The sequence below is a fragment of the Haplochromis burtoni genome, unplaced genomic scaffold (assembly GCF_018398535.1).
Source record: "Haplochromis burtoni strain Fernald_Lab_line unplaced genomic scaffold, NCSU_Asbu1 Contig_287, whole genome shotgun sequence".
In the NCBI taxonomy this organism is placed as follows: Eukaryota; Metazoa; Chordata; class Actinopteri; order Cichliformes; family Cichlidae; genus Haplochromis; species Haplochromis burtoni.
The window spans coordinates 82,246-96,682 of record NW_024582648.1 but is presented as its reverse complement, the minus strand read 5'-3'; the positions used below and the strand labels follow the sequence as shown (position 1 = coordinate 96,682).

At 39.7% G+C, this 14,437-nt stretch overlaps 1 protein-coding gene across 5 annotated transcripts; it reads right to left on the bottom strand.

Moving 5' to 3' along the window:
- Nucleotides 1-1,765: 1,765 nt before the first annotated feature.
- LOC102300061 (glutathione hydrolase 7) lies at nt 1,766-14,176 on the bottom strand. 5 transcript variants are annotated; one of them, XM_005940245.3, is made up of 17 exons: nt 13,724-14,176; nt 12,830-13,056; nt 12,467-12,717; nt 12,124-12,350; nt 11,790-11,941; nt 11,583-11,700; nt 11,405-11,472; nt 10,831-10,904; nt 10,539-10,732; nt 7,946-8,033; nt 7,399-7,526; nt 7,204-7,292; nt 6,952-7,104; nt 6,716-6,830; nt 6,483-6,620; nt 6,278-6,377; nt 1,766-3,420 (listed from the first exon to the last, which is right to left on the bottom strand). In XM_005940245.3, exons 3-17 carry the CDS (start codon nt 12,681-12,683, stop codon nt 3,248-3,250), a joined length of 2,034 nt encoding a protein of 677 aa, XP_005940307.1. In that variant the 5' UTR covers nt 12,684-12,717; nt 12,830-13,056; nt 13,724-14,176; the 3' UTR covers nt 1,766-3,247. The 5 variants fall into 5 exon arrangements, with proteins under 5 accessions (XP_005940307.1, XP_005940309.1, XP_005940308.1 ...); XM_005940247.3 differs by lacking the exon at nt 13,724-14,176 and adding an exon at nt 13,371-13,682 and having other exon boundaries at nt 12,918-13,056; XM_005940246.3 differs by lacking the exon at nt 13,724-14,176 and adding an exon at nt 13,371-13,681 and having other exon boundaries at nt 12,467-12,760; nt 12,918-13,056.
- Nucleotides 14,177-14,437: the final 261 nt, after the last annotated feature.

The following is a 14,437-nucleotide window of genomic DNA, read 5'->3' as shown; positions in this document are numbered from 1 at the left end:
TAGTAATTAAAAATAGACACTTATTAAAAAGCTCAAAGCAGTAGCTTTGCTTTGAAACAGTTTTTCACAAGCTGTGGTGGTAGAAAAGTTAAAATGTTTAACAAGAGGTCAGTTGGGGATGGTTGTCTCACTGGTCTTAGGGTTGGTTCTCACAGGTATGACAAATCTTTTTGTTTGTTGGTTGGCGGAATGGTTTGTGTTAAGTCATGCACAAATAGCCAGCCCAATTTGTTGTCTGAAAAAAATAATCTCACAAATATTGTACCAGTCCAGGGGTGTACATTTGTCATAATTGACCTGGGTAAGTTACAGGGTTGCTAGATCTTTAGAACTTTAAAATACATCTCTTTCCTTACATGTATAACTGAGCATCCATCCAGACTTTCATTCTTCTTCTGACATGTTTACACTGACTTGTTTACTATTGCGTAGATTACCTGTGGTAAAAATCCTGCACAAAAAGATTTTAAAAAGATTCTGGCTGTTTTAATGATATCAGTGATACAAAACTTCAGAATACACTCATGAATGTGGAATCTGTTCTCATTTGTTTTTGTGGCTTTAATAAAGGTTACATTGTCAAAGCACTGCAAATTCTAACTGCTCATATGTAGAATAAGTCACAATAATTATCACTGCTTCAAATTCACAGTTTAAATACACAGAACACTAGGTGGTGTTCAAACTTATTGATGGCTCTATCTGAAAGGCAGAAAACCCCCTCACAACATTACACATTCTTTTTTTAATCACAATTTTTATTGAAACCCAATTAATAACTATAGGTACAACCAAACCTGCTATGGGGTTGGTTGTCACAAAGTGTCAGTGCTGGTGATGGTTAATTACGTTTTGTTGCAATTAATTGCAAAAATGAGAAGGACACACATTTTGATTGAACAAAGGAATGGTTACTGAAGGAGTACTGAAAGAGCAGTTTGTGCAAGAGAAAAGCATGTGACAACCAACCCTGGTCTACCAGGGTCTACCTTATTCCTTCAGTTTTTGGTCAAATATAGTACAGTACAGTACAGTACAAAAGCCTTGACCCACCCCTCATTTCTTTATACTTTGCTTGGAAAATGTTTGCTTTCATGCATCCATATAACTCTTTGCCACTGATTTTCAGTTCAGGTCTTGCATAATTTGACATCCCTCAGCATTTTCTCCCCATTTCCCTTCTCAATGATTCCTTGATGACAGCCTTCCACTAAGATCATTTGCGATCAGGCTTCAGTAGATGTATTAACTGCAGGGATTTTTTTTCTTTTTGTTAAAGGTAATCTTTATCTGGTAGTTTTCTCAGCCTGGCACTTCTTCTGTCCTCCACTTATCCAGTTTACTCAAATTGTTTTTAGGGACACATTGCACACAGGACCAAGATAACCAAAATTTTCAGCACTTTGGGAATCACCTTGTTAAATGTTAAAAGAAAATTTTATGCCAATTAAACTTCTATATTTTGCATTTGTCATAGTCATGTAAAGATACAATTAAAAATCCTTTGCTAAGGTTTTTGTTGTTTGAATGATTGAGAGGTCAGTGTCAAATGGTTTAACTGACAAAAACAGATTCCTCAGTTAAACAGATAGGAATGAAAATGAGTGGTAACGTCCAGAGAAACACTTTGAAAAGTCTTCAAAAAGCCTGGAGAGCTACTGCTCAAGACCAATTTGTAAAAATTACAAGAAAATCTGGTGGAAATAGGTGGTGGATCAAATGTTTTGCTCAGTGTATGAAGACTCAAAAAACAGATAAACAATCATTACTGTTTAGGATGTGTGCAAGCTTTTTATTTGTTGGGTCTGAACAGTGCCGATTTTTGTTAAAATCAGCAACAAATGCAAACATAAAAAAACAAACAAACAAAAAACCAGACAGGTGCAACATCAGACTGTGCAAATGTGTGCCTTAAGGCATGGCACTCTACAGTACAGGAAACAAGCATCAACAGTCATATTGCACTGGTGAGGGAGAAAACAAGGTGAAAACCCCAATTTGATTACTGGCCGTTGTGGACGCAAAGATCAAACCCATTTTGTGTACAAGTGCAATGCTTTACAAAAGTTGCTGGCTCCTCAAATATTCTGGCTAATATAACAACAAAAGTAGGCAAAAAGTAAACAGAACATCCCTTCCTAAATATGTGCCGAGTGAATGTATTGCTCCAACAGTAAAAATAATGTGTACAGCACAACAAATGTTCATATAAAAATAGTCATTACATTCATTCCATCTCTAAAGAATTTGATCAATCCAAATTTACGAACAAGTGCACCCAGCTCTAGAAAAAAAAAAGCCTTCACAGGTTCAAAGTGAGAACAAAATCATGCAACAACTCAAATTTCTTAAATTATGTATTTAAATACGTTCACTCTACTGATATTTAAAACCCTTTGAACTGAATCAAATCCACTTGATGAAGGAAATCGATTGAGATAGGACGGTCTCATCACATTTGTGTACAACATATAATGCTAGTCTTAAAAATGGTCCAGAGAGCCACTGATTGTTTGCAACAGTTAAAGCTGCAGCAGCTGTACCAAACAACATCAAATCACAGTTACACACCATATAACGAGCAGGAAAGTAAAAGCTTTAGCCTCTGTGTTTCAGTTCAGGACAGTCTTGTTCATGCGTGACAATACACGTCTTAATCACTTTCACCACTCCACTTGATCTCACGCGCAATCTGGTTTAATGGTGAAATGTAGTGCAAAAGATGAAAAGCAATCCGATGGCTCATATGCACTTTGCACCATGCATGTGTCGTTTAAATGGTGTGGCATCATTTCTTTCATTAATTTATATAAAACCGCTCACTCAGGTCTCAACTAGCTGCTACTCCCAATAATTTCTAACCTTTAAAAATTACTGTTTTCATCACCGACCTCGAGTGTGTTGGATAATAATTAATGAGCACACCTAACATTTCTTTACCCTGCTCTGCATAATGCAGGCTGCAGACTGATGCCACTAAGGGTAAAGGTACTGAACACACATTTTCAACACTATGTACACTGTGACTGGACGTTATGTGAGGATGTGGCAGAGTGATTGATATGCAAGATGGTGACCAGTTTAGTATTCTTGTGAGCAAAACAAATTAGTATCAGAGGATCCCTTTCAGAATCTTTTGCCTATCTACTTTTATCTGATCAGCAGCCTTCTTACTCCCTCTTTAGGCATCATACAGAGTAAGTCTTACTATCTTGGCATTATATGTTTGTAAGATTGGACGGATGCACTAAGGCATATTGGACATAGTAAGGGCAGAGGCATCTGCACTACGGGGGTCCTTCACTCCAATGATGAGGTCATTAGTTCTCCGTGTGCCCTCCACCAATGACAAAATATCTCTTTTCTGAACTTTGTGACCTTTAGCTTCCAGCCCCTCCACATCCTCTTCTAAAAACTTGGCTGCAAGAGAGAAAGAGAAAGTGTGAGACAGAAGACGGTACTAACATAATGTTGAGCTAATAAAAACAGTAGCTGTGGGATCACAATTAGGTTAAACTCTAATTCTACAAGGACCTAGTATATTATGTTTGTAACCAAGCACGTGTTTTTTGGCTTTTGACTTATGAATGGATTCAAGGGCAAGATTAAGACAAGTGAGAAGTTAGCAGAGGCTCTGATTGAGCCAATGATCATCACTCTGCTGCTCATATACCATTCAATAAGCTCTGGTAGGTGAGAGATGGACTATTGCCCCTGATCCATGTGCGACCATGGCTCAGGGGGTTGGGAACCGTATCTGTAACCGGAAGGTTGCCGGTTCGATCCCCGGGCTCTCTGTCCTGGTCGTTGTGTCCTTGGGCAAGACACTTTACCCTACCGCCTACTGGTGTTGGCCAGGAGGCTGGCGCAATATGGCAGCCTCGCTTCTGTCAGTCTGCCCCAGGGCAGCTGTGGCTACAACCGTAGCTGCTTCCACCAGTGTGTGAATGTGAGAGTGAATGAATAGTGGCATTGTAAAGCCCTTTGGGTGCCTTGAAAAGCGCTATATAAATCCAATCCGTTATTATTAATTCAACCAAGATGATAATTCGTGATTCTACATTAGGATCCCTTTGAATTAATACCAATAGATTCAGGCTACCTAGATTAGCTGGTCACATTTTTCTTTTGTTCTTTAGTGAACTGATTGGGGCCAAATGCTGTAGATGTATCTAGAAGCTTTCAGTTAGTAGTTTGTCCCTCTTGCTATAAAAATGGAGCCAGAGGACAAGAATTAAAGTGTATAAACCAGATAATTTTTTTTGTAACACAGTATTCATCCTCACAATTTTCCCAGGCAATAATAGATATCAAACTGCCAAGCTTCATTCTTTTTTAAGAGCCCGTGCACCAAGTTGCTAGATTACGTGGACACGTTAACTGTGGGTTCATTATTAGCCAGATCAATGGCTGGCTTCAGTTAGCAGCCATCAGAAAGTGTGTACACTTTGGTCATAACAGTTACCAACAATACTCAGTTAAGCTGTGACATTTAAATGAGGCTTAATTCTTACTAAGTGGCCCAAAGTGTGGCAAGAAAATATCATCCCCATCATTACACCACCAGCAACAGCCTGAACTGTTGAGGAAAGTCAGGCTGGATCCATGTCTTCATGTTGCCAAAGTATGAATCTAAATGCTGCAGCGCAAATCAAGACCCATCAGAGCAGGCAATGCTTTTCTTCTGTAGTCCAATATCGGTTAGTCTATGTATAACTAATGAATTGGCTACTGATTCTATATTATTATTCATAAACAAAATTCTCATGGGATTTCCACATATGACCTTAAGATTTAGGGGGTGGGTGTGGCTCAGGTCGTCCACTGATTGGAAGGTTGGTGGTTTGATCATCGGCCAAGCTGCTCTCGATGGATCAGTCTGAGTGTGAGGGTGTGTGCGAATGTAAGACATAGTGCTTTAAGGTATAGAATGGAAGCGCTGTGTGAATGTGTGTGTGACTGAAAGAATTAGGCTTGTAGTAAAAACCACTTTGAGTGCTCAGTCAGAGAAGTGCTATATAAGTACCACTCCAGTCCATTTATGCTACATCCTATTAAAACTACAGAAGACTGATCTTTTAATCAAGACACTTCGCTGTTCCATGGAAACACTAAACCTCAGCATCTGCTTCCCATTACAGCAGAAGTATCTGCTGCTTTTCCTGCTCCTCCTCTACTTTGCATAGTGTACACAGAAAACACAACCTAAAGACAATGTAAGCAGAGGTGTATGGCGTTATTTTTGTGCCACTATTCTGAGCGCACGTAAAAAAAAAGTTTGCAGGTGCAAGTGTTGTATTTTGAGGAGAAATTTATTTTGAGTGAAGAAAAGCTGAATTAGAGTGAACAAAATTCATTGCTGCGTGCAAAAAATGTATTTCAGTGTTTGCTATTATCCACACACACACACACAGTAGCAGCCCCTCTCGCTCAGTTTTTGCATTTGCGCTTGCTCGCAATGTTTTGCTCGCGCTCAACTCTTTCTGTACACCGTTATATTTGTGCCACAAAACCAGCCAATCACAGACTTGGATGCAAAAAAATCTGATTGGCTGTTCTGGTCTCCAATCAGCTCGAAATGACGAAATGTAATATCCCAGAATCCATTTCGTCCAAAACTGAAACGAGGCAGTGGCGGAGGAACACAGAGTGGCAGAGTTTGAAATATTACTCTGTCTGGGTCACAAAATAAACTTTTAAGATACTTTCATGCGAGAATGGTGCTGTGTAAACTTCAAATACCTGCTCGATTTATCAAGGCATCACATATTTGCACAAGTGCTCTCAAAATATAAGTTTATTTTTTAGCATCCAAGTCTGTGATTGGCTGGTTTTGTGGCACAAATATAACGGTGTACAGAAAGAGTTGAGCGCGCACGGGCAGAAATGTTGAGAGCGCGAGCAACACATTGCGAGCAAGCGCAAATGCAAAAACTGAGCGAGAGTGGCTGCTATTGTGTGTGTGTGGATAATAGCAAACACAGAAATACATCTTTTGCAAGCAGCAATGAATTTTGTTCACTCAAATTCAGCTTTTCTTCACTCAAAATAAATTTCTCCTCAAAATGCAACACTTGCACCTGCAAACTTTTTTTTACGTGCGCTCAAATTTTTTTTGCGTGCGCTCAGAAGAGTGGAACAAAAATAACGCCATAGAGGTGCAAGGGCAAGGACTCTCTGCATGGTGTATACTGCATGTCATAGCAGTAATGGTGAGCCAACACTGTTATGCTTGGATCAAACCTGATAAAAGAGGTTATCAGTAAGAAAAACTCACAGTCCACTAGGAGGGTGTTGGGCTGCAGCTGTGGGTGGAGTCTTCCATATGCTAAACTGTCACTCATGTTTTTACGTGAAGACAAAACATTCATCAGCACCTACGAAGGATCAGAATAACATCAAAGTAAACTTCGGTCAACGTGTATTTCCACATTTATAAGAATAACTATGAATGTTACAAATTCCTCCAGAAATCAAGCAACCTGTGTTATGCCGCTGAGAGCCTTCTCTCCATTGGATGATCCAACGGCCACATATGTGCCACATAACCCCACGGCTGGCCTCACTGCTGTGGGCATCAAGAAGGACATGGGTCTTTTCCCAGGGTGGAGGTTGTTATGCTACAGCCAACCAAAAGAAAACAAAATCCATAAGAAATGCTGCAAATGTGTTAAGAACAAATCCGTTAACACTGAAAGAAAAAAGTCGCAGTTACTGGGTTGGGTGATGAGCTCTGTGTTTTATTAGTCCATGAGAAGTCCAGAATCTGGCTATTCAAAAGGATTCCTGAAGGAGTCACAATCCCACTGCCAAAGGGCTTGTTTAGCGAGCTAAAACAAGCAGAAGTGAGGAAAAAAAGTCTTAACTTGTATTATTCATGAATTTTAATCAACTCTTAAACATCTTTGGGATTGTTTAAATCCCCTACAGTCCTTTTAAAGGGTTGCATACCTCATTACAGACACAATGAGGTCGTCTGGGCCCATGACCATGACCTGGGCCGCTGCTGCACCATCCTCCAAGGTAAAGGTTGTTGTGTAATGCTGGACAGGGAATGCCTGAGAGTCACTGATCATCTCGCGAAGTTGGGAAGCCTGGGATTTACTTGAAGGTTGCAAAAGAAAGGGCAGGGTTCAAATAAAATATCTTACTTAATTAGGCTGTATTTATAAAATATAAAAGGCAGTGGGAGCTGATATCTACCTCAGCATCTTATCAACAATCTCTGGAACGGTGGAGTCATACATGGGATCTCCCAGCTTACTAGCAAGGCCCAGAGATATTTTCACAGCCTGGAAGATTAACGCATAATTAACATATTTTTTTAATCCTGTCAATTAATTTACTTTACACACATTTAATAGGCTTTGTAAGTTGTGCTAAACTGCTTTGCATTACCTCTGCAATCCAGTGGTAGGTAGTGGTCCTCGGCATCTGGCTGGTGATGTTGTACCCTTCAAGGATGTTGAGTGCAGTGATCAAAGCAACGCCTGCATGTGGGGCTGGGGCTGCCATCACGTGGTGTCCTTCAGAAACACCAACAGATCATTAGACAGAATAGGTATAAATCCTTAATGTGTTCGCCAAGGGCACCAACTCTCATTTCTGCCATGGACTTCTTCACTCTATACACCTGATCTGATCAAAAAACAGGCCAAAGTCTGGTCAGGGGCTGGATTTTATCTAGCTGCAAAACAGAGCCTGAAGCCCGGAGGCGGTGCAGTTCATTTACAGATCGGTTAAATAACAATATGCTGAAAGGCTGTTACGGATTTCGGTCTGATGATACCAAAAACATGTTGCCCAACCCAGCTTTAACCCTTTAACCTTGTCAACTTCAAATGTAACTGGCTGTTACTAAATAAATACTGGAAGGACAGGCTGTGTTCACAGAACGGCTTCAGATCAGTGCTGTGTTCTTGAAAATAGCTGAACTGGTATTTACCCTGATAGGTGATTTCTGCTGGCTTCTGTATGATTGAGCTGTAGTTTCGAATGTCATCCTCTGTGAGCACTCCGCCTCTCGCTTTCACCTATTAAAAAATGAAAGGATAAACTGAAATTTAGAGGCGAGTATTCTTTATCCTGTGTGTTACTGTTACTAACTGGACATTTTAAGAGTCAGGAACATTTCATTTACCTTACTCTTATGCTTATTTAGTAGGGCTGTGCGATATGAAGAAATATATTGGATGACGAAATGAAAACATCTATCTTTTGAAATTATACGCTATCGTTGTTTCATGTTGTCGCAAAATACACTGTTAATACCAGCATAGCCCGTGAAGATGAGGCAGAACCAGATAGCTCCAAACAGAGAGATCAGTCAAAACAAATCGAGGACGTTATTCCTAAACAAGAGGCTACCTCTGTAGCATGGACATGGTTTAGTTATGAAAAGTCTGACACGGACCAGAAAACTATGCAAATTATGCCACAAACCGATCCCAACACGGACTCAAACACGACAAACCTCGTCAACCACCTATGCAAGAATCACATGAAAGAGAATGGAGAGAGTTTACGGATGAGAAACAAAAAAGAGGCATCAGGTGCTCAAAATAAACCCTAGACTCAAATGTTAGAACAGGCTTTCCTCTGCAGCACGCCATGTAATAAATACTCACAAAGAAAATGGTAGCTGTTACAACTTATGTCTAAAAATATATCACTTCATGCATCGGTCAAAACACTCGACGCCCAGCTGAAAACACTTCACATAAGTCGATTTGCCAGAGATTCACAGAATTGACAGAAAAAGCACTTTTTTTTATATTTATATATATCGTTATCGGAGCGATAATGTCTTATATGGATATTGAATAATATATGATATATATTATATATATATATATAAATATATATAATATTAATATATATATTTATACTATATATATATATATATATATTACTACATTAAATATTAATATTTATAACTATCTATAAATTATATATGGGATGAGAAATATCTTATATTTGGTAATATCGCACAGCCCTATTATTTAGAATCTCAGGATTAATTTAAGATTGTGTAATTTATGATTTTGTTTACAGAAAAAAGTAAAAAAAACAAACAAACATTTGAAGACTGAAAATATCAGGTCTGGTATAACCTGCTGTGATGCCTGCTACCCCACATGTTAAAAAAACAAACAAAAAAAACCCCAACAACTTATGCTTAATTAAAGAACTCTTATTCAAATTTCATTGCAATGAATTATTTTATTAAGCTAGTGCTGCTTGGAATATCATTAAATCTACACCAGTCACTGTCACAATAATTGCGTGTAATGATTTTCTGTTGTGAGATCTGTAATTTTTAGCCCAGTCTCAGAGCAAAATGTGAAACAATCACAAAAAAGCAATTTCTGTCATCATCCATCTTTGTTGACCTGAATCATGACATCACTTATATTGTCCAGACAAAGTGGGGATGGGTCACCTTGGCAACCAAGAAATCTGCGCTGTGAAAGAAGTAGCAACTGTTGCATCTTATTTTTGTTAAACCTAATCCACTAGTTTTTAATCCCCAGCTCTAAACAAGTTCTTTAAAATGTCTAATCCAGTTCATGTTGATTTTGTGTAGATTTACACACACCAAAAAGTACTCTTTTACACAATGTTCATTATTTTACTGAAATGTAATGCAGTATTTTACTCACACAGTTACTCACCGGAGAAAGTAATTTGTTACACTACTTGTTGCATTGCTTTCTAGTTATTATTAATGAGGACACACCTATTACTACCTACCAGATGCTTGCAAAGAGCAAATGCTGTGGTTTGCATTTTGCTCTTCTCAGAAAAAAACGTGCAGTAAAGATAAAAGTCGTCTCAACATCTCCACTCCTCAAAGAGTGGAGACCGCTCCATCATTGCCCTTCTGACAAACTGAAATCAGCTGATTGCAGCGCAAGTGTACAGGAAGAAAAAGGCATATATTTTTTGTAATTACTTACAGTTATTAGCGCAGCGATACCTGTAAGTAATTACTGGACTAACTGTACAAATAACTGTAATGTTATTACTGAACCTAGACCTTTACTGAAAACTGTTACACCCAACAGTGATGGACACGTTTCAGGACGACATATGAGACAAGACTAATGAAAAATTATGTTCAGGGGCCTAAAAGTAATAGAAATTATTGCCCAGGAACAGGAAGAAGTAGATTAGAGGTCATGGCTATCTCATGAACTGCTATGAATATTGAATACTGCACTAAATATTTTTGTATTTATGTAAGCTTTTTCTTATATGTTTTAATTTTGTAGACATGAAAGTACTTCCAAAAAGAAGCAATACTTCTAGTTTATAAAATGTGTTTATTTTAATCTGAAGATAGGTAGTCGAGAGTCACAGTGAAGTTGAATTTCTCTGAAGCTTTATTTCCCCGAGTCGTACAGGGAACAAGAGGGCAAGTATAACAGTGACTTAGCATAGGAGAGGGAAAACGACTCGCCACTGAGACTATGCAGGATTCATGACCACTTACATAATCACATCTGTAGCTTGGTGAAAAAAATGTTTATCCTTACTGCAGATGCCATTTTCTGAGCCACATTTCCACTATAGAACTCTGATATCCCTTTAACAGCGACAGCATCGAGAACAGCTGCTAAATCGAGGCGTCTGGTGAACTGTCCGGTGAGGGGAACCTGGTCTTTGGGTAGGAATAAATCCCGAAATGCAGCCGACATGTTTTGGCTCTTAACATTTGCCAAAGCTTCAGCTGTGGAGAGAACAAAAGGGAGGCAGATGAGATAAAAAACAAACACCCCCACTGATTTCACACCAAGCAATTTGTTCTATATATTACCCTATACTTACCAAAGTCATGAGTAACGTTAAATCCATTTCTGGCCACATCTGCTGCCATGGCAACGACATCTTTCCAGGGGATCCTGTTGAAATCAAAGGTCATACAAGTCTGCCTTCTTTTACAAATATGATATGTTTCATACAGACACTCCTCATTTTCAAAGAGTATATTTTGCCAAATTGAGAAGCCACATTTTCTCCCTAAATGGATCAAACAGGTTAGCTCTTAACAGCCGAGGCCTCTGGATCAGGATAATTACACAGCATTAGAGTAACTGCGGCTTAACAATCTGACAAAAATAAGCTACTGGCTTTTCTTTAAACACAGCTGGTGTACATTCACAATGAGTCACTGCTTAAGTTCTGAACAATGAGAGAAGCACAGTCATTGTCAACAGCTCAAAATATCAGTTTTTGCTATTCTTGCCTTAAAAGAACAATGAAAGAAAATGATTTGTTTCATTGAGGAGTGTCACAAACAAAGTGAATTAAACAATAACCAAGAAGAAAGGAATGCAGATAATCCAGAAAGCCGCAACTATTTATGGCATAAGAAGAAAGGACTGCATGATATGCTGTTTACCTGCCATAGAGCTGGTGTGCCTGATGCAGCCCACTGAGCATGCCAGGAACTCCTACCAGCAAGCCATTCTGAAATGCCAATGCAAAGTAAACAGTGCATAAATAATCAAAAGAGTGACAAGGCTCTCTGAGCAACCCCATATAGGTATAATAAAGAGTCCTCCAGAGTAATTCCTTACATTATCTTGAAGGTCTGTCAGCAGCATCTTCTCGTCGATTGCCGATGGTGCTGTCTCTCTGAAGTCAATGACCCTTGTCTCATTCTTACGGATGTCGTGCACCAACATAACGCCTCCACTGATTATCAAAAGAGCAAAAAGTGGTCTTCAAATTCATACTTAATGGTGGTTCTGCTTAGCAGAGATTGATCTGTTCCTATAACTCACCCTCCAATACCAGACGTGTGAGGGTGCACAATTCCCAAACAGAGAGCAGCGGTGATGGCGGCGTCAACGCTGGAGCCCTGCTTTTCAAGAACGTCAAAGCCCAGAGATGTACACTGGGCCACATCTGTCACCACTGCTCCTTGGTTAAAGACCTTGCAGTAGACAAAGCAGAAAGGGAGAGAGGCAGTTAAAAAACATTCAGAATGACAGAGGCTTGCATGTAAGGAGGCTAAGAAGCATGTGGAGTCACCCATAATCCTATAATAACCCATACTTATTTGAGTGAAGCAACAGCATTGCAACACGACTACAGAAAAATGACATGCAACCCTACCTGTGGGTCTCCAAAGTAGATCTGCATGATGAGAGCCACAGTGACTCCTGTAGCAAAGGTGAGACAGGCCGTGATGATGACTGTCAAGCCATCTCGCTGGCAGGCACATTCTTCTGTAAAAGGGTCTCTGTTGGTCTCCTGCAGCGACACAGCATCATGGCTAGCTAGGTCTGAAGCCGAGGAGGGGAGGCGCTGGAGGCGAGCCGACTTCAGAAACAGATCTGGGTCTGAGACACAGCACCACCATACCAAATGCTATTAGTCAGTAAATCACAAAAAAAGCTCCCTTGTAACCATGACTGTGTGTGAGATAAACGATTTTCTTTGATAACTTCTGTCTGACCTGTATCTTGCTCACTCAGGACGTTGTCATCATCCTTGCGGGATTTCAGGGTATTTTCCCCAGACACGTCATCTTCTGGCAACCTGGGGAAGCTGGTGATGCTCATGTAGTCCACTGGAGAGTAAGCGCTCCCCAAGGTTGTCTCTGGATTGGCATCTTTATCCACCACGCTTCCACTCGGGTATCCGGCCACGATTTCTGGAGCAGCGTTGTGCATGACTTCTACGTACTGTATCTTTATCTTTGAGGACCTAATGCAGGATATCCATATTCACTGTCCCACTTGTTCCTTGTCTGGGATAGTAAGCCACACACATGCTACTATTATCCACACTAAAACACAAATAAATCACTAAAATATACCTTTATGGACCGCTAGTGTTGCTGTGGCGCTGGAGAATGACCTCATCTGCTTTATCTTTAATGTCCCAATAAATCGCAGTTTTCTTACCGTGATCTGCAAATCTCTAGTGTGACATTGGCACCCTTACAAAAAGATCACAGCAGCCTCATTTGTCCTCCTTAGGGGAATGTTATTAATAGGCCAAGACGCGGATGTGTAGCTCCAGTGATGGTGCATTTTCTACAACCTGCAAAGACGAGAAACCACGCAGAATAACTAGTTTTTGAGGATGAATTTCCTTAAAGACGCACATGTTCATAACCATGCTTATTATGTATCTAAACCCTCGCGAAATATGGCTTAATCTAAATATTTTCATGCTTGCCTATAACACACACAGACACATAAACTATTACTATTGCAGAATAACAGCGTTATTGCCGGTTAAACACGGACCTTCCTCCCTCCGCGGCGCCTCCACCACCGCGATGCCACAAGCTAGCACATCTCCTTTTTTAAATTCAGCTACAAAGCGCTCGGAGCTCGGCTAACGTCACTTACCGTCGTTGTAAGGTACCTCCAGTCAAATAATACCAGTGATACTAAAATAAAAAGTCGTTCCCGACTGGGTTGTTTTGGATTTTTAAAAGCAGCAGGTGAGCTGAGGTGAACGCAGCTCCGTCACCACCGCGCAGCTCTGGGAAGCTAGCTTCGTGTTACAGCCCACACCAAAGCCCCACAGCTCAGGATAACCGGCTGGACTTGTTCGGGATAAGGGTGTTTTAAATATACATGTGAGTGCGAACTAATAACCGAGGGAAGCTAATAATTTAAATAAATTATACTGTAAATAAACATTATTAAACTATTATTAAATTATTCACCGACAGTCCCCCTACCAATATTAAACTTACTTAGATAGCGTTGGGGCCTCGAACAGCCTCACAGCTGAAGACCATTAATCCAGTTCTGTTTTCATAAGGGTCGACCATAGCACACCGTCCACCTCCACCCTGTGTGTTTGTGAGCTGGACAAACAGGTCACAGCAGGTGCACAAAAACCTGTTCTACTCACAAAACTTCGGTCCCTCCCATAAAGCCTTATTCTATTCTTGTTCCTCCGTCTGTGAAATAGGAGGCAAGAGACATGAAATTACTTCAGTGATAGAGTTGCAATAGTGGCCTGCTTATGTCATCTCTTAATGGGAAATTCCTCTGTTTATTTCTTTCAAAGCAAAGCGTCTGGGGTTAGATTAACTGTGATGCATGGGGGGAATCTTATGCTTCATATTAAACAACAACAATAAGCCTTATTAAAAGAAAGGTAGTCCAATTAAGGGCTAAAATAATCCATATTTAATACATATGTTAAAACAAGGACACTAAGGATATGAATCAGTGTTGAAATTGTGTAAAAAAAACATTTATAACGCAGTTTATGGATGAGGTATGTGTTATATGTTTATACTTTTGTACTGTGCATTACAAAAATTGATATTTACATATAATGATATATTTTAAAAAGCAATACTTTTGCATAAGTGTTGTTAAATAGTTATAGATCAATGTGTAAAGATCTATGTATCAACATAGCATGAATCAGTGTGTTAAATGGGCATATTTAAAAG